Source organism: Balaenoptera borealis (assembly GCF_965194805.1).
Source record: "Balaenoptera borealis genome assembly, chromosome: 2".
NCBI lineage: Eukaryota > Metazoa > Chordata > Mammalia > Artiodactyla > Balaenopteridae > Balaenoptera > Balaenoptera borealis.
The window spans coordinates 134,859,994-134,879,996 of record NC_138867.1 but is presented as its reverse complement, the minus strand read 5'-3'; the positions used below and the strand labels follow the sequence as shown (position 1 = coordinate 134,879,996).

At 44.0% G+C, this 20,003-nt stretch overlaps 1 protein-coding gene across 6 annotated transcripts in view; it reads right to left on the bottom strand.

The window, feature by feature from the left end:
- Positions 1-20,003, bottom strand: part of CYFIP2 (cytoplasmic FMR1 interacting protein 2) — a 128,538-nt gene that overhangs the window by 12,589 nt on the left and 95,946 nt on the right. For all 6 annotated transcript variants that reach the window (XM_082379054.1, XM_082379056.1, XM_082379059.1 and 3 more), the window contains 2 exons: positions 1,068-1,140; positions 522-616 (listed from right to left, as the gene is read on the bottom strand). In XM_082379054.1, the coding sequence (XP_082235180.1) occupies positions 522-616; positions 1,068-1,140 (168 nt within the window). The remainder of the gene's footprint in view (positions 1-521; positions 617-1,067; positions 1,141-20,003) is intronic.

Here is a 20,003-nt window from a genome sequence, read left to right as displayed (position 1 = left end):
GCATCTAGATCTGATTTTTTTTCTTTTCATTATTATGTAGCAGGTATTCATCATTTAAATGATTTTACCACATTTTATTTAGTCAACACTCTACTGATTGACATTTAGGTTGTCTCCAGTTTTTTGCTTTAAGAAACAATGCTGTGGTAAACATCTTGGGTTCCTGTAAGAGTTTTTTTTTAGCAAAGATACCCAGAGATGAACTGCCGGTTCACAGGGTGTGCAGTTCTAATTCTGAGAGATAACTCAGCAGAATTCTTAATACCTAACGGGGAGTAACAGATACTTGTCTGACTTCCTTCTTTCTTGGCAGGATAGATGATACAGGGTGCAGGCCTGAGAGGCAGCAAAACTCATTCCAGACCTGCCCTTGCCACTAACAGGCTGTGTGCTGTCAGACTTTCTGTTTCTCTCTCTGGGCCTCAGTTTCCCCATCTGTACAATGAGGAGGTGGGACCAAATGCTCTCTCTCCCTCTAAAGTTCCTTTTGGTTCTCCGAGTCCATGATAGGAGGATCGTACCTGAGGGGTCCCCAGCCGCTCTATCAGAGGGACCAGGTGAAGTGGCGCGTACTTGGCTTCCAGGCGTTTCATCCGGACCTCCAAACGCTCCCCCTCTGCAAAAGGAACAGTAGGCAGAAAATGAGATTCAGGGCACACCGGGGGAAATGGGGAAGGAAGAGCTCTCAGAGGACCTGGTGACGTATTTGTATTCCAGTACTTGGATGGAGCGTGTGGAACTGTTTTCCCTGGTTCTGGCAAGTGTGGTCAGGACTTGCTACAAGGAAAATGTTCTATTATCTGTGCCCAACAGTGGAATCATCTACCTCATGGGGTGGTAAGCTCCCCATCACTTGAAGGATTTAGACCAAGCTAGACAGCAACTTACTAGGGATGTTCTAGAAGGACCAAGGCCTGGAGCATCCTTTCCAATTCTGTGACTACCCAATAGCTGTCCAAAGCTCTCACCTTCTCCATTTCTGACCGCACATCTGAGTTTACTGGGATTAAGTGAGCGTGAGGTGCAAATTCAAACTGGCCACTTAGCTGCTGTCAGTGGTTTCCTACCTTTGATGTAGACTCTAGGCAAGATGTTTTGGAAGGGTGCAGCATGGAGCAAATCACAGACTTCCTCCTGAGACTGAAAAGAGAGAAGGAGGGAAAGAAAGAGAAAACCATTGTTATTTTAAACCAGGAAGAATTTTCATTACTAAAAGCTTGAACACTGGAGTCAGCCAGACCTGGGTTCAAATCCTAACACTTCTACTTAACCAGCTGTGGGATCTTAAGCACGTTGCTTAACCTCTCTGAGCCTATTCATTTATCTGCAAAATGAGGATGAGAACAGTACCTATTTTAATGGGTTACTGTGAGGATGAAGTGAGAGAATGTATAGCCTCATAGCACAGACATAATGAGTGTGCAGTATATTTTCATTACAATCTTATAAGGAATTTGTTCAAAGAATTCAAAGTGGCAGTGGGATCAAATAGAGATAGATCAAATAGAGATGATAGACCCAGACTATGTTCATCTGGTTGGCTGTGAGGCCTAGCGGCTCAACGCAGGTAGCTAGACCAATCCTCCAATCCAGTAATGCAGGGTGCCTCTGTGTGAAGGCCTGGGTCTGGCTGCTTTTCTCCACCCCAGACTCCAAATGGTGAGAGAAGAGGGACTAGGACCCAGACAGGTTTTGATGGGGACTATTTATGCATAAAAGTAAGCTAAAAGCAAACGCGTACTACAAAGGTTGGAGGGGAAAGTTTGGGGGAGGGCAGGCCTGGAAGATATGGTCAAATGGGCTTACTGTCCCGGGACCAGCTCATGATCACTGGATTGCAGTGATGGGGAAGGGGACCTATACGAGCCACCCTCCATGGGTCTTGGTTTCTATTCTTTAAACTGTGGGGATCTGGATTAGGTAAGATCCAGCCTTCATTCAACTCTGATACTCTTGTATTCTAAAGAATCTTGAGAAAATCAGGATTGTGAGGGCCCTTGGCTTTCTTAACCAGGCATGGGTAGAACGTGGCCATCCTGGAAATCTAGCAGGCCAGCTGCTCAAGAAAGAAACCCCTCAACTCCCTCAGTCTTTGAAGTGAGGATGACAGAAGGAGGACAACTGAACTCTCCAGAGAGACCTGCGTGATCTGACTGTAATTTACAGTTTCTTAGCCAGAGGGGAAATTTCCTCACTTTCTTAATTAATCTGTTCCTTCCCAAACCAGTAAATCAAGTAACTTGGTCTTTATTGCTATGTCTAAGCTTAGACCCTTTGATTCATCATATAATCTGAAAACTTGCCTACTGATTATTCAGCCTACTCTTACATTCATTAATATGGTGAATTATATGGATTGATTTTTTTTTTTAATTTTTAAAATTTATTTTTGGCTGCGTTGGGTCTTCATTGCTGCGCGTGGGCTTTCTCTAGTTGCGGCGAGCGGGGGCTACTCTTCATTGCGGTGCGCAGGCTTCTCATTGCCGTGGCTTCTCTTGTTGTGCAGCACAGGCTCTAGGCATGTGGGCTTCAGTAGCTGTGCTGTGCTGGCTCAGTAGCTGTGGCACACAGGCTTAGTTGCTCCGCGGCATGTGGGATCTTCCCGGACTAGGGCTCGAACCTGTGTCCCCTGCATTGGCAGGTGGATTCTTAATCACTGCGCCACCAGGAAAGTCCCTATATGGATTGATTTTTGAATGATGAACCAGCCTTGCATTCTTGGGGTAAACTTCACTTGGTTGTGATGCATTATTCTTCTTAAGTATTGGTGGATTTTATTTGCTAATATTTTGTTGGGGATTTTTACTCTATATCCATTAGAGACATTGATTTGGAGTTTTCAAGTGTCATTGGTGTTGGTATTAGGGAAATGCCGACCTCATAAGTTGGAAAGAGTTCTACTCTTTTCTATTTTCTGGAATTGTTATGATTTCTTCCTTAAATTTTTGGTAGAATTCACAAGGGAAACCAGCTGTATCTGGAGTTTTCTTTGTTGGAAGTCTTTTTTTGTTAACTAGGTATACAATTTCTTTAGCACATATAGTACTGCTCAGGTTATCGATTTTTTTTAAGTGAGTTTTGGGGTTTTCTGTGACTCAAAGACTTGATTCCTTTCATCTAAGTTCAATTTATGGGCATTGGGTTGCTTGTAGTATGCCTTTATTATCCTTGTGATGTCTGTGAGATCTATAGTGATATCCCTATTTCATACCTGATACTGGTAATTTGTGTCTTCTCTTTTTTTTTTCTTGGTCTAGCTAGAGGTTTATCAATTTTATTGATTTTTTTCCCCCAAAGAATCAGCTTTTACTTTCATTTATATTTCCCTATAGTGTTTCTGCTTTCAATGTTGCTGATTTCTGTTCTTATCTTTATTATGTCCATTCTTCTGATTGCTTTGGGTTTAATTTGTTTTTCTTTCTCCAGTTTCTTATGGTGGAAGCCTAGATTACTGATTGAACACCTTACTCTTTCTTAATATACTGTAACATTTAGGCTATGCTTCAATACCTCCAGTAATCAAGAGCTCGGTACTTCTGGAGGCAGCCCAACCCATTTTTGAACAATTCTAATGGTTAGAAAGTTTTAAACCAAGGCAGCCTCCCAGTAGTTTCCATTCAAGATCCTTGTTCTGCCCTTTAGAGTATTACTGAATGTGTTTTTCTAGCCAGATTCTTCAGCCACCCTTCCATCTTTCTCCTCCTTTCAGGGCCGAGCACCTTACAAGAGCTTTCTACCTCTCTCTCCATTTCCCAGTCTTCACTTCCCTTCACAGCAAACAAAAATGTCATGCCCAGCTATAACACGCCATGGTAATGGCTCTGGCAAAGATTACTGAAGGCTGCTGTGTCACCAAGTTCAACGGATACCTTTCAGTCCTCGTACTATGGCATCTCTAATGTATTAGGCACTGTCTTCCCTCAGTTACTATGACAATGAGTTCTGTGGTTTCCATTATTTTGATTTCTCCTTTTTAGATTCTTTTGCAGGTTTGGCTTCTAACCATCCTTTAAACGTTGGTTTTCTCCAAGGTCCCTCTTTCTTTATTTCTCCTCACTTCATTTTACCTACTTTGTCTCACCTACTGCCATGTCTACAAGCACTGCCTTTGATTCACCAGCTCTGTATTTCCAGCCAGGCTTCTCTTTCAAGCTCCAGACTTGGATATCTACCTCCTTACTGGATATTTCCACTGGATATTCCACAGCTACACATTTCTAAAGCTGACCTTCTTCTCCCCTTCTTATCTGAGGTTCCTTTGCTCCCAGAATGGCACAATAATCTCCTCACCTGCCCAAGTCTAAAACCCGGGGTTCATTTTTCGTCTCTCTTCCTCATGTCCCATGACCAGTAAGTCCTCATGTCTTAGATTCTCTCCACACTTCTCCACATTGACCACAACACTATGAGCTCCTTAAGGGTAGGGATGCCACTTCTATTTTTACCTTTTATCCCCAGTGCCTAGGACATAATAGTCTCTCAATAGTTATTTATTAATGAATGAATATTTGTTATCTCATGTTTCTTAGATGAATAAGTGAATTTTTTTATCCACATGACTATCCTCCATATATGAGAATACTATTACATCCATTCATCCAACAAACATTTATTGAGTACCAGGCATTGTTCTAGGCTTTGCAGATATGATGTTGAATGAGATCTCTGTACTCATGTAAATTACATTGTAGTTGAGAGAGATAAAAAGAAGTAAACAAACCTGAAAATTTCAGATAGTGGTAAGACACAATAGGGTAGGCTACAGAGTGACTGGGAGTGGGGAAGGGACTACTTCAGAGACGGTGGTTAGGGGAAACCTTTTTGAGGGGATAGATATTTAAGTAGAGAATGTAATAAAGAAGGAGCCAGCCATGTAGATATGAGGTAAGTGCAATGGCCCTGGGGCAGAGAGTAAGTTGGAGTATAGTGACGCAGGTAGTCATAGTACGGTCTTAGTTCCTAACAGAAGGGAGGGACCAGATCATGCGAGGTCTCATAGTATGGTATGAAGTCTGGAATTTAAGTGCAATGAGGAATTACACAAGTATTCCAAGCAGAGGATTGGTACACATAGCCCTACTGCCAAGTTTCCTTATCTATCTTGTTTACTTTTCTTCCAAAAATTTCAGTTGCTCCTAGAAATGTCTTCTTACTAGGAAAGTTGCCCCCTTGCATGAATATCAACTTTCTATTTTGTTAATGTGAATAAAACTGACCTTAGAAGCCACCTCAGGGGATGGAGAAAGGGGAAGAAGGTTCTGGGCCCTCTACAACAAGACCAATGTTGTTGCTTTATTCATTTTACATGATGAGCTTCCACTCCAGATTTCCTTGGGGGAGACAGGAGTGTTCCATTTACCCCCCCTCCGCACCCTGCGCCTCCCCCTCGAGTTTGCAACCTGCAGGACCAGAGGTTCTTTGGGGGTGCTTCCTGTTGGCATGCTTCCTGTGTATTCGCTACCTTGTAATGCCATTTGTTACTGAAGGTGAAGAAAGAGAAGGATGTGGTTTCCTCATAGAAGGTCCCCAAGGATGAGCTATGTGGCCATTTGCATGACGAGGTGGCTACATGCCCTGCAATGCCTTTTGTGGAAGGTGTTTGTTTGGCATTCATGAGCTGAGGCCGTTGCGACTGATAAAAATGTCCAGTTCAGAGCGCACCAAAGCCTGTGTCAGGGATCTGAACAGACTGCTCTGTGGGCACTTAGGCTAATGCCCACCACCTTCTCATCCAATCTCTATCCTAAAGGATGACACTTGGCCTTCCACTCTGCTAGGAACCCACCCGGCCCCTAGCCTGCGAAGGCCACCTAGAGTGGGTTTCTTCCCCACTCCCTGCCAGCTCTTTCTGCTCCAGCCACGGCAGCTTTCTGTTACTTGAATTCACTGTCTGCATATTCATCACTGAATTTCTGCCTTCTCTCTGGAATGCTCCCTAACCTATCTCTCCCATCCCCCTCCTTTGTTTAGTAAATTCCCACTTGTTTTTTTTTTTTTTTTAATTCATTTATTTATTTTTGGCTGCATTGGGTCTTTGTTGCTGCACGCGGGCTTTTCTCTAGTTGCGGAGAGCGGGGGCTACTCTTTATTGTGGTGTGCGGTCTTCTCATTGCGGTGGCTTCTCTTGTTGTGGAGCACGGGCTTTTGGCATGTGGGCTTCAGTAGTTGTGGCATGCGGGCTTCAGTAGTTGTGGCGTGCTGGCTCAGTAGTTGTGGCGCATGGGCTTAGTTGCTCCATGGCATGTGGGATCTTCCCGGACCAGGGCTCAAACCCATGTCCCCTGCATTGGCAGGCAGATTCTTAACCACTGCACCACCAGGGAAGTCCTCCCACTCTTCTTTCAGATCTCAATTCAAGCATCATTCCTTCCAGGGAGACTTCCTGGACCACTGCAATACGTCCCCGTCCATGCGGTTCCTTTGTTATACGTCCTCAAAGAACCAAGCTCTTTTCCTTTTAAATTTGAACTCAATTTGTATTATACATGCCCACATGTGACTATTTGATTAATATCTACCTCTCCCTACTGGATGTAACCTTCAGGAAGGTAGGGACAATGATTATTTTTGACCCTATTTTACTCCCAAGAGTAAGTACAGTGCCTGACAGACAGCAAATGCTCAATAAGTATGTGGAATAAAAGTTGAAAGTCTGTGGCACATAAGGGAATTGAGACTTAGGACAGAATCCTTCCTATTTTGGGTTTTCTTATGTAGGCATAGATGTTTCCCCTTATCACTAGAAGTATTTTCCCTTCAATGTACTGATTACCCTATATGAACACTATGTGAAGTATTTCTAGTAAATGCTCCATAGAGCTGGATTTTCAGGTGTTTTTTAATTTTCTATTCCTGTCTCTCTTCCTTCCTGTTTTTTCCTACTTGTATATATTTACTACATTTTCTACATTAAATATATATTACTTCAAAAAATTAATCTGGGAAAAACCTCTGAAAGTAATTCTTCTTAACTTTAAAATAAGGGCTTTTGGGGTCTTGATGCTGGAATCAGAGGGAAGGAAACAAAATCCTTGGTCATGACACTTGGTCCAGCAAGGAACAATATTTGCATAGGATTAATAACATGAAAAATACTTTTGTCTTTTTTCTCTTTTTTTTAAGGCTACACTTAAGGAACAAATCACAGACGCAGAACAAAATACAAATGTTACAAAAAATACAGCTGTGCCAATATAAAAGTAAAAGGGTAGCTGACAGGAGGTAGGAGGTAAAAGTCTAGGAGTGGAAGTTAGGACTGTTAATTTCCTTATCTTTCACGTTAAGAGTCAAAATACTAAATAATGTTACTGAAAGAAGCAACAGAGGTATAAGTATATTATCTCCGATTACAAGGGAAAACAATAGAAGTAATAAAATGTAACAATCAAATACTGAGAGGAAGAGAGGGAACAGATGTAAATGAGCTAAAGTCTCATCTTTCCAACTAGGGAGAAAATAAGTATTGTTTAAAGTTGCTCATGAAGAAATAGAGGTTAGCCTCATATTACTAAGCGTTATGGAGATAACAACTAGAAGAACTAGAGGGCTTCCCTGGTGGCGCAGTGATTGAGAATCTGCCTGCCAATGCAGGGGACACGGGTTCGAGACCTGGTCTGGGAAGATCCCACATGCCGTGGAGCAACTAAGCCCGTGAGCCACAACTACTGAGCCTGCGCGTCTGGAGCCTGTGCCCCGCAACGGGAGGGGCCGCGAAAGTGAGAGGCCCGCGCACCGCGATGAGTAGCGGCCGCCACTTGCTGCAACTAGAGAAAGCCCTCGCACAGAAACGAAGACCCAACACAGCCAAAAATAAAAAAATTAATTAATTTAAAAAAAAAAAAAAGAAGAACTAGAAACAGAAAGGATTAAAGCAGGTTGCCTTGGGGATTGGGATGCAGGTGGGGAGAGGTGCAGCAGAGCCAAGAATGATGTTTTTCATCATAAGCTCATCTGTACTATTTGATTTATCGTGTGCAATTAAGAACAGTTTAAATGAAACAAAATGAAGAGGCTGGATTAAATGGTCTGTAAGGGTCCCTCCCCTAGACTCTGTGCCAGGTGCTTTGTACCCGTTGCCTGCTTTACACCTCTGAGCATCCTGTGACATAGGTCTTACAATTCCCATCCTACCTGTGAGGACGCTGAGACTCTTGGGGAGATGGAGTGTCCCAACCAGGTCCACACAGTGATAAGGGAGCAGCAGGGCTGACACCGATTCCCAGGGCCACCTCACTTCCACACCCATTGCTTTCCCATAGTCGCCTATGCAGCCAAAGCCTTGGGAAGCTTGAAATATACCCCCCTCCTCCATTATACATACACTTTATGAAAAACACATTCACTTATTAAAAATAGAGACAGAAGGAAATTACTTTAAAATCTCACTACGTGAGAACGTTTTAGCCTCACTCCTATCTGATAGGATCACATCATTTGTTGCTTATTTACTAGGTTTTGGGTGCTATCAACTAACATTCTTTAAACTTAAAAACTGTGACATACATATGCAGTTTGAAGAAGAATGAAAAGAGTCTTATGCCATCTTCTAGCTGAAAAACAGGCAATTACTGAAACCTCTGCCCCCCAAACTCCAGAGGTAATTTCTATCCTGAATTTGTGCAGACAATTTCTTCACAGGCAACTAATTTTTGAAGTTCTGCTGGTGTGATTCCAAGGTAAATAACCAGACCGTCACGTGGTCAACCTATCCCTATAAATTCCTTCCTCCTCAACCCTCCCAAACCACATCATTCTTGTCCATCCTGCAAAGCCCCATTCGAGATTCACCTTCTAGGACTCTTCCAAGACCCTTCAGTCTACAGTAGTTTTCTTTTAAAAAACTAATCAGAGCCCTTATTCATTCAGGTCCCTCACCAAGCCGGTTGAGCTCTCTAATCCAGCCCCAGCCCAGGGTGCTTGTGAAGAAGAATCAGAGCAGTGTCTCATATCCCATGCAAACACTGATCAAGAGTCTTTTCGGAGGGACTAGCCATACTCAGGACCTGCATTTTACCTGCTATGAAAGGCCAATAAGAGGAATATAGAGAACATGGGTATAATACTATCTAGAATATAGAGAACATGGGTATAATACTATAGAGAACATGGGTATAATACTATCTAGAGACCAAACAAGGACGTCCCAAATTCTCAACACTTTCATTCTAACTAGGATATCGCCTGAGCAGAAATTAAGCCATTCATTCATTCACTCAGCAAATAGTACGCATCTGTTATACCAAGTCTCTCTGCAAGGTGCTGGAGATAGAGCAGTAAGTGAGGCAGACCTAATGCATGGTCCTTACCAAGATGAGGAGGAAAACAGGTAAAATGGGTAGTTCTAGTTAAGTGCTACAGTTGGGGAACTACAGGAATATATAATAGGGGTAATCAATCCAGATTTCTGGGGAGAATGATAGGGAAGACTTCCTGGAGAAGGAAATGCTAAGCTGAGACCTGAACAAGGGCTAAGTGTTGGACAGGTGAGGGTGAACAGCACCTCTGAGAGGCCCCAAAGCAAGAGGGACCACAGTGGGTGAGGGGTTGACAGCTGAATAAGACTGAAGCTTTCAGTGCTGGGGGAAGGTGGCATGAGGTGAGGAAGGAGAGGTGAGGAGGAGGCACAGCAGGAAGGATCTTGTAAGCCTTGCTTAGGTGTTTGGATGCTATCCTGATGGTTTTAATCAAGGAAGTGGCATGATCACATCTGCAGTTTTACCTTTTGGCTGCAAGAGAGAAAGCACTGGGGGAGGGCAAAAGGGGTGTTGGAATAGGCCAAGCAAGAGATCGCAGGGCCTGGAGCAGTGGCAAAGGAGACAGAGAGCTGGGAGCAGATATCAAAGACCCAACTACAGACTGGATATGACAGCAGAGAGCAGGAAAGGACACCCATGCTGAGCTGCTCACAGGGTCAGAAGACACAGTGAGTTTGCAGGCAGGAGACAGCTGAGATCAGATCCAGGCAAGGTGAATTTCTGTGGACATTCAGGAGAAGATGTCTAAAAGGCAACGAGACATAAGGCCTAGGGCCCCCCAGGGTCCACAGAGTGGATCTGAACTTGGGAATCATCAGCACGAGGATGGAAACTGACTCCAGGAAAAAGGATACACAAGTGCAAGGGCAGATGTGAGTAGGTGCTTCCCCAGGTGACCAGACCTTTCCAGATATTTCAATTCCTCTGACTCTATGAGACCAAAGAAAGACAAGGTGCAAAGTGGTACCTGAGATGAAGGGGAGACATAAATTCTGGGCACGTCCGTGTCTACCCATACACACCTGAACGGGGGTGGCAGGCCACCTTTCCAGCCAGGTGTGAGACACAATGTTACCCCTATGCACTTGGTGCTCCCTCTTCCTTCCTTCCCTCAGTTCACCAAACATCCTCTGAGTGCTTACTGTTTTCTGACTGGAGTGGGGCCTGGATGCTGAAGGAAACATGATGACAGGTAAGACAGGAAAAACTAGATTTTAATGAAGTTTATAATCTAGTAGGGGAAGAGGGTTAAAGATACCTGTGACTGGGAAATAAACAGAATCACTAGGTGCAAAAGAAGTCTGCAACCAAGGGCTCTAGAGACTCGGAGGAGGGAGAAATAACACCAGGTGTCTTGCAGAGAACAGGCATTTGATAAAGTGTGTGCTGAACACGAGAACTGGGGGGGAATGAGGTAATGATGGCCCTGAGATGGGCCTGGGAGGATGGGCAGGAAAGGTGCAATCACAGACAGAGGGAAGATAAGATCGGAGATGAGATGGCTGGTGTGTAGAGAGCAGGAAATCATTTGCTCAGCGGGCGAGTAACGGAGGGGTGGGCTGACGGGGCTGTAGGCAGTCAGACCCCTCAGTTTTAGGCGACTTCTAGGGAAGGTGAGTCAAAGCCTCCTTGCTGGGCTGTGGGAAGAGGAGGGAGGGGTCTCTGGTAAGCTCATTTCACACAAAGGCTCTGGGAAGTAGGGACCTAGCCCCAGCATTTTGGGGGTGTAGAAACTAAGGCTCAGGGATTCAGTCATTTCCCCAGAGGCTCATAGCTGTCAAGCACGGAGGTAAGACCTGAATCCAGGATTTCTGAGTCCAAAGATATACCCTTTCCAGGAGAGTGCCTGGGAATCAACCTGAAATTGGGCTGAGGGAGCCTCATGTAACACACCCTGGCCTTCCCCTCTGCCTCTTGATGCCTTTTTGGTCTTATTCTGTGTCATCATCCCTAGACTCAGCAAAACAATTTCTTTAAGTATAAGGCACTGCATATCCTTTTGGATATAGGCAGGGTATACGGTAATACTTATCTAATAAAGAAACGTGTGATAAGCTGTAGCTGAGGCCTCTCAGAATTCTCTTGCTGATCTAGGTCTGGCCTGACCTGCACTGGGGCTAGGACAATCATCTTTTCTAAAACCAACCTTACCCTGCTCTTTCATTCTGCTCTGCTGAGTGGACATAGGTCTTTCTTGAGAGGGACAAAAGCACGAGGACTTCCGTGTGCCTGTACCAAGTCTCAAGCTGGGAATGCTGATTTAAAAACTCTAAGTGACCAATTAGAACCTGCTGGGTGGAAGATGTCCTCATCATCTGAGTTCCCCTTACTCATCATGAAGCCCAGAGGACCATGCCACCCAGAACACCTCTTCAGAACCACTGGACTGCACACCCCAAATGTTGGGTGTTGGGAGGGAGAGGCTGGGCCTGCAATATGGCCAATGCAACAGCAAAGGCCCCAGGGAACTATGTTCAATGCAAATCACTGGAATGTGAAATTAGCAAAATCATGGACTGGGAAAAAAATGGAATTAAGTCTGAGTTTTAATTGGAACAAAGACCCACAGTCTTCCTTCCATCTTACTGCCCTGAAACAGAAACAGCTGACTGGTTAATAACACCTCGTTAGCGTCCTATGTCTTGCCGTATTGCATTGCTATATGGACTGTACATCTGACCAAGAGGAAGTAGGTACTTCAGTTGCCTCCCAGATACCAAAGTAGGACAAACTCCAGTGATAGAATGTCAGGACAATGGAGCAGTTTCCAGAGGTCTCAGACCACTCCTTTTTTTGGGAGATAAGGATTTGTTTATTTTTTTTGGGGGGGACGCATCTCTAGCAGAGATGACAGAAAAGTATCACCCAGGGCTGCTGTGAATGGTTTACACAGATAGTGTATTGTTCAAGGGCATCGCATCCTAGGGGGTGCCAAACATATCATAGATATCAGAGATCGATTGTTTATAATGATTTTCCAGCAGATGCATTTTGTTCCATAAAAACATCAATATATTATGAAAATATTTCAAAAGAAGGATGTGGAAGATCTTGAGAAAGGATACCTCTTCATGATTTGCCTGAAGGCAACATATGTGCTAGTGATGGCCCTGGGGTCATCTCATGTACCAACCATGACTGAGAGGCAGTGGCTGCTTCTAGAGAGGATTCTGACATCATACTTGGGCTCAGCAGGATGGATTATTAATATCTGCCTTGGGTATAATAGGGGCAATGGCACTCAAGCTACAAATTTGTTATCCCTGACTTCTAAGGCCCATCAACAACAACAACATTTTAATCACTTTACATGTGTTATTTGACTTGACATTTGTCATTTTCTTCTGGAAATGCAACCAATATTTAATTCAGCCTCTAGGAAAAGACCATCCTTTGAAAATCTATTAATTTACTGGACATAGCTTTTTTTCCCAGATATACTGAGATCATTGACATATAATACTGTGTAAGTTTAAGGTGTATGACATGATGATTGATACCCGTATATACTGCTAAATGACTGCCGCGATAGGTTAGTTGATACTTTCTTCACCTCATACAACTGCCATCTTTGTTCTTATTGTTGCGGTGAGAACATTTAAGATTTACTCTCTTAGCATCTTTCAAGTATACAACACAGTGCTGTTAAATACAGTCACCATGCAATGTGTTAGATATATTTTTAAAACTGTTACTCTAGGGACTTCCCCGGTGGCGCAGTGGTTAAGAATCCGCCTGCTAATGCAGGGGACACGGGTTTGAGCCCTGGTCCGGGAAGATCCCACATGCCGCGGAGAAACTAAGCCCGTGCACCACAACTACTGAGCCTGCACTCTAGAGCCCGCGAGCCACAACTACCGAGCCCGCACGCCTAGAGCCTGTGCTCCGCAACAAGAGAAGCCACCGCAATGAGAAGCCTGCGCGGCGCAACGAAGAGTAGCCCCCGCTCGCCGCAACTAGAGAAAGCCTGTGCGCAGCAATGAAGACCCAATGCAGCCAAAATAAATAAATTTATAAAAAAAAAACAAAAAAAACTGTCACTCTAGCCCCTTTCTTTCTGGCTATTTTTGAAAAAATAGAAGATGCAGATACATTTTTGTTTATAAAACGAAAAATGTATAACCCCATCATCCAGGGGTCATCACTGATAACCTTTTGGGGTTTATCCCGCCAGGTCTTTCCATGCATAAAACATTTAAGCATATATTTTAAATAAGAATGGAATATAAAATATTATTCTTCTGTAATCTATTTCTATCACTTAGTGTATACTATCAACATCTTACCAAGCACAGCACAGAGTTTCTACTTCAATGTTTTTCTTTGGTTTGTTTTTGTTTTTGCCTGGAGATCTTTTAGTTCCCCCACACCCTTTCCTGAGTGATCTTCCTACTCCTCAAAACTATTTGATGGACTTCCCTGGTGGCGCAGTGGTTAAGAATCCTCCTGCTAGTGCAGGGGACATGGGTTCGAGCCCTGGTCCGGGAAGATCCCACATGCCGCGGAGCAGCTAAGCCCATACGCCACAACTACTGAGCCTGTGCTCTAGCGCCCGCGAGCCACAACTACTGAGCCCGTGTGCCATAACTACTGAAGCCCGCGTGCCTAGAGCCCGTGCTCCGCAACAAGAGAAGCCACCGCAATGAGAAGACTGTGCACCACAATGAAGAGTAGCTTCCCGCTCGCCACAACTAGAGAAAGCCCACGCGTGGCAATGAAGACCCAATGCAGCCAAAAATAAATAAATAAAATAAATAAAAATTAAAAAAAAACACAACTATTTGATAAATGAATACCCACTAATGAACTGGCTTGCACAGCATTATCTTTCTCCCAAACAGTCTCAGCAGACTTTGTATTTTAGCGGGGCTTCTAAAGATCAGATAACATTTCAAATCAACAAATTAAGTCTCTAATAGGAGAATTTCATATATTGTGATAGAAAGCAGAAGAGATGCTTTTGTTTTGGGGGTGCTCTTGGTGCCCCTTGAATTATAATGCCAAAGGGGTAAATGTGAGCAAGCAATAGGGTAGAAGCCAAGGATAGTAAGATTCAGCCTTGGTCCTGGTGCAGATCTTCAGGGTACCTCAGATTCCTTATCTCTAGTCTGACCTTCAAAGTCGGCCGTGTGCTTGATGTAGCTGGATCATGCAGCCAGGGAGAGAGTGCTAATAAAAGATGGAGTCGGAGGAGAAGGTACAGCTGAATAATCTGGGCCTCACAGGCCAAAGTTGGGAGTTAGAATTTTAAGTACAATGACAGTAGAAATTAACAAAACATTATACACCAACTATACTTGAATGAAATAAATTAAAAGAAAAGATTTTTAAGTACAATGAGAAGCCACCTGTCAGTTTTAAGCTGGAGAGTGGCATGATCTGATTTACAATGGTATGAAGATCCTTTTTGCTGCTACATGGGCAAATCAGCTCTGTCTTTCATCCCCTAATGCTTTACCTACTAGTAAATTCCACCCAGAGCAAGAATGGAAAGGCAGTGACCCTCAAAGAAGCTGGATGAAAACATGTCTCTTAAGTTGAGTACAGGGAGAAGGCATTACTGTTTTCTTTTCCTTCAAAGACCTAGAAGCAGAGGGAAAGTCTCCCTACCACGGGCCCCCTGGGAGGAAGGCAGCCGACAGTGGTGTCCTGCGTGCTCTCCCAGCGGTACTCACAAACCCGAGTGGCCTCTTTCTAATTTGGGCTGGCCAGCTTCCCCAGCTTTGGCTTTCTATGATCCTGAACTGCTATTTCCTGCTCACAAATCAAACAGATGGGCAGCATGAGACTCGTGGCTGAGTTCAGCACTAGCAGATGTCTCTATAAATTTAAAAAATGAGGTCAGAAGTAGCTCTGGGGCATATGTTACCAAGAGTAAGTCCCACCAACTAGCACAAGTAGCTGAAAAAAAAACAAAAGCCCTCATAACTTTTCTTCCTCTTTATACATCATGTGACCCTTTTTCATCTTAACTTTCCATATTCCATGATTCAGTTTCCTTCACACACCCAAGTTTGTGTTACGAAAAATGTTAGACATACAAAATATTTGAAAGAACAATGAACATCCTTATACTCTTGATGTAGAGTCCCAATGAATATTTTGCCATATCTGCTTTGACTCTCTCTGATTTACTGAATCATCTGAAAGTAAGTTGAAGCCATTGCATCACTCAGCCTTAAATACTTCAGCATGCAATTCCTGAAAACAAGGACATCCGCCTACATAACCTCAATATTATGATCACCTACATTAAAAAGTTCTTGATATCATATAACATACTAACATTTCCTGGTTGCTCTTAAGCTGTTTCTTTTATAGCCTTTTTTCAGGGGATCTAGGATCCAACCATGATGAGTTTTCTAAAGTGTGAAGACGAAGCAATTTCTCTACCAAAAAGTATTCCAGTGATTCCCTCGTTTGGGAACTGCTGTGTGCTCCTGCTTCAGTACACAGGGTCCTCCCTGGGAGGAGCTAATGGGTGACAATTGCTACACTTACCAAGTGCCACTTACTATTACTATTGCTTAGGACAACCCCTAACATATTACGATTCTGAGAGTAGTAGTCGTTAGATGATTAGTAAGAGCTAAAATTGCTCTCTGTCAACAGAGCAAGTAAACATGAAGAGATTTTTGAAGTCAGGATGCAAAAATACTGTATTGTAAGGAACCCACATAAAAATTCAAGGGGTATTTTATTTTTGTATTGCTTTCAGTCTTAAAATTTTCCTTTTGAATCTTACTTAATTTAAAAATGATGAACTATTAGGGATTTCCATGAAATACCACAAAACTTCATGTTCCCAACTCACTCACTCTAGGGGGCTAACTGGGCATTTGACTTCTCTTGGTTAACAGATAACCATAAAGATTCAGGATACATATTTAAAAAAACAGGGTCGGTGTGATCCTACACGTGTCAGATTCCTGTAGAACAGCATTAGGCTCTACCTTTAGGCTCTGTTTCTGGGTGAATGACTACATAGCAGTTTTAGCTGATTTCCTAAGGGGAATCATCAAACCATTCTCAAAACAGTATTTTCTTAAATAACATTCTGAGTCTTGAGGCAACAAAGACAATAACGCTAACACTTCTTTTTTTTTTCTTGTCTCTGTCAAGTGAGCGTGGAGAAATGAGCTGGAAAACTGGAGGTGGGGCACCCCACAGGAATCCCCACCCTGGCTTTCCCGCAGGAAGGGGGTGGCAGCGGACAGGGCCTGACCAGAGAGCCCAGCGGTCTAAACATTCCCTTATATGGATGCACATAGATGTCAGTGTCAGTGTTTCCTTCGTACTGATGTTAAGCCCCAAGGATACAGGGCGTGTGGAACAGCCATGAAATGAGGCTTCCCACATCCACCACCACCCTCCTTTGCACAGAAAGTACGAGCTGCAGCTTCCAGCCCCTCAGTGGGGACTCCAGGTGCAGTGGAAAGTTCACTTGAGGCATTCTCCGTCTGTTCCTGCTCCGTGGGCCCCTCACTTCCAGGAGCTCTCTGTAGCCCTGGCTGAATAAATCAGTAATTTAATTTCGTGTGTGTGTGTGTGTGTGTGTGTGTGTGTGTGTGTGTGGTCTTTCCCCACTGATCTGTGCCTCACTTGAATAACGCTATATATTACTTACTATGTCTCACCTCCACCCCACCCCCCAAATTGTCAAGGGGAAAATGAATTATTATTCTGGATCAGAATCATGTCTGGTCAACTAGGAAAGATCTACAGCCAAGAAACTGACCTCGAAAGTAGCTTTTCCTTCCCTCAAATGCATGTCAATGTCATCCAAGGTTGGCATTTTCCAAAGGGTGGGAAATGCGGGTACAGTGCAATGGAATTTCATAATACTGAGTCACAGCGATAACATTTTTCCCTTTTTAGTTTCCTATTAATCTTTCTCACAAGTTTAACGAGAAAGTCTCCACTTGGAACCAGCAGGTCTTACTACTTCTGTAACATTTGCTGATCTCTGTTTTTAACAGAGAGAGAGAGAGAGAGAGTGCAGGCCTCAAGCTCAGGGCCTAGGCACACAGCAACAGGAACTATATCATCATGTTTTGTTTTGATGGAATTTATTATTCTGGTTGCTTTCTAATGACAGCAAGAGAATACTTTTTTTTTTAAAAATGGAAGTGATACGAAGTTTCCTTTTAAAATAAGTTTAAGGTAAAAAGTTACTTTAAATACAAATAGGACCAGTGGTCTGCAGGTATGGCAAGAATTGTGACGACAACACGTCAACGACTAAGCTTTGGCAATACTAGTTCAGAAGACGCCTTCTAGAACAGGGGCTCTCCACCCTGGCTGCACATTACAATCAAATGTGGAGCTTTTAGGCATTTCAGCCAGGGCCCCACTGGCGAAAATTTTGTTTTCCTTGGAGTGGGATGGGGCTCAGACATCAGGATATTTTAGGAGTTTGAGTGATTTTAATGAGACCATTACACTACCTCCTGGGTGTGTGAAGATCTGTAACACTTAGTAGAGCAAACTGTACCAAACGACCCCCGAACCCTCGGCTTCGAGGCATTCTATCCACTGGGGTCTCGTCATAGAAAAGTCATCAATACAGAAGTGAGCAACCAAGGCTCTGATTTTGTGGCAACTACCGCCAAGGTTAATGACATCAGCATAGCATATTCCAAGGACAGAGGTGGCTTTGGACGAAGGTGACTGACCGCCTCTGTCGCCCATTGAATGGCGGTATCTTGAAGATTTTAGAGGACCAACAGGCATGTCTCTCTCTACTCATCATCTAGGACGGAGATGACACGTTCCTGCCCCCATTCATTGAGACTATAATTAATGAGCTCCGTATTTGGGGCTGAGGATGCAAAAAGGACCCTCACCTGGGAAATCTTTCCTATCACCCCCCACCCCTCCTCTATGTTCCACAGATCAGCGCTTGTTTGATGCCACTTTTCACTCGGTTGTTCTGAAATAGGCTCGTCACTCTCCAAACTTTTTTGACCACACACTTTCATTAGTAAAATCTGAGCAAACACCTCAACTAGCACGTATTTATTTGACCAACTCTAGACGGCTGTCACTGTCGAGCGCTGTGTTAATAAACAGGAGGGCTGAATTTATTTCCTGTTTTTTTAGTAAGTAAATAGTTAAAGGCCCTGAGATCATCCTGCCCAAGCCCCGGAGGGCTAGCCCTCCATATTGAAAGACAGAGGGTGTAGACGGTGAACAGTACCGTCCGGGAAGTGACGGTGTCCAGTGATCGGTGAGCCCCGGAGTCCCACACACTGCCTGGCCTGTTGGGGGTCTCAGTCATGTCTGAAGAACCAAAGACTCTTACCGACAGACCATTTTTGCCAGGAATCTGATGTGCTGATGTACCTCACAGGTGTGTTTCCCAGATTATGACAGGTCTGAAAGGATGTAAATATATTTAAAAACTGTAAAGCCACGGAAAGGAAAGGTATTACTGGGAGTCAAGATGCCTCCTTCCCACCAATCCTGGCTCGTTTCCAATTGAGAAAAACACTGGGTTCTGGGTTTGGGCTGGAGGAACCACTCATACAGTCAGGCCGAGGGGAGCCACTTGATGGTGCCTGGGTGTGGGGACAGAATTCGTGTTCTGTGTAACTGGGGGCATCTTTTCTCAGGGTGAGGAGCAAAATAACCCTGGATCAAGTATAGGTGGAATATGGAGTGAGAGTCTGAGGTGGGTGGTAGAGGGTGGGCTTTTGCTTTAACTTCCCATGCGTCAGGGAGTGTGAACATTTGTTAAGCGTGGGAGTATTTCCTCTTAAGGGAAAAAAAAAGCAATAAAGGCTTACTGCACTAAATTCAAACAATAATTTAGAGTGCAGAGTAAAGGTAGAAGATTCCTAACCCCTGTCCCTCCCTGCCTCCCTCAGACCCCACAGAGGTAATCACTCTTCTCAGCTTGGTGACTGTTACTTTTCCAGCTAAACAAAGTAAAACACACACACACACACATATGTATGTATACGTGGAAAATTAATATGTTGGCACGTAAACACACTGGAATGTGAACAGTGGTTATCTTGGTGCGGCACTGTGCTTTTTGTTTTCTTCTTTCTGCACCTCTCTGTTTTCTAGCCACGAATTTATTTCACTGATGCAATAAGAAAAGCAAAATGAAAGAAAAGGGACTATAAAGTGGAAGCAGGAGATAGAGGGGTCAGACATGGAGCTGGAACTGAAACAAAAATAGAAACAAAAGCCAACAGAGCAATCTGCAAAGCTCAGGAGAGCAGCTCTCTGGCCCTGAGTATGTGAATCGTGAGGATCTTGGGTTCTTGTCTCAACTCCTGCACTAGCTGAGTAGCTGTAGCTCTGAAAAGGTTATCTCCCTCTCCGGGACTCAGTTTCCTATCTGCTAAATGTGGAACTGGGATTGCACCAGATCAGTGGTACTCAACGGGGGAGGTTTTGTCCTCCAAAGGAATATTAGGCAGTATCTGGAGACATTTTTGGTTATCATAACTGGGGAGGTACTACTGGTATCCATGGGGCAGAGCCCAGAGATGCTGTTCAGCACCTTGCCACGCGCAGGACATGCCCCACCACTACGGAGTACCTGGCCCCAAATGTCAGTGGTGCTGATGTAGAGACACCCGCCCTGGATGGCCTCTGACAGCTCTCCCACATCTGACCAGCGTTCAGTTCTGTGAGTTTGGGCCTGAACTGTCCTCACGTCCTGTAAAGATAAGTCATGCTCTCATGACCGACCACTATAACCATGGCTCACTCTGCTATAAGGAGGAGAAAATA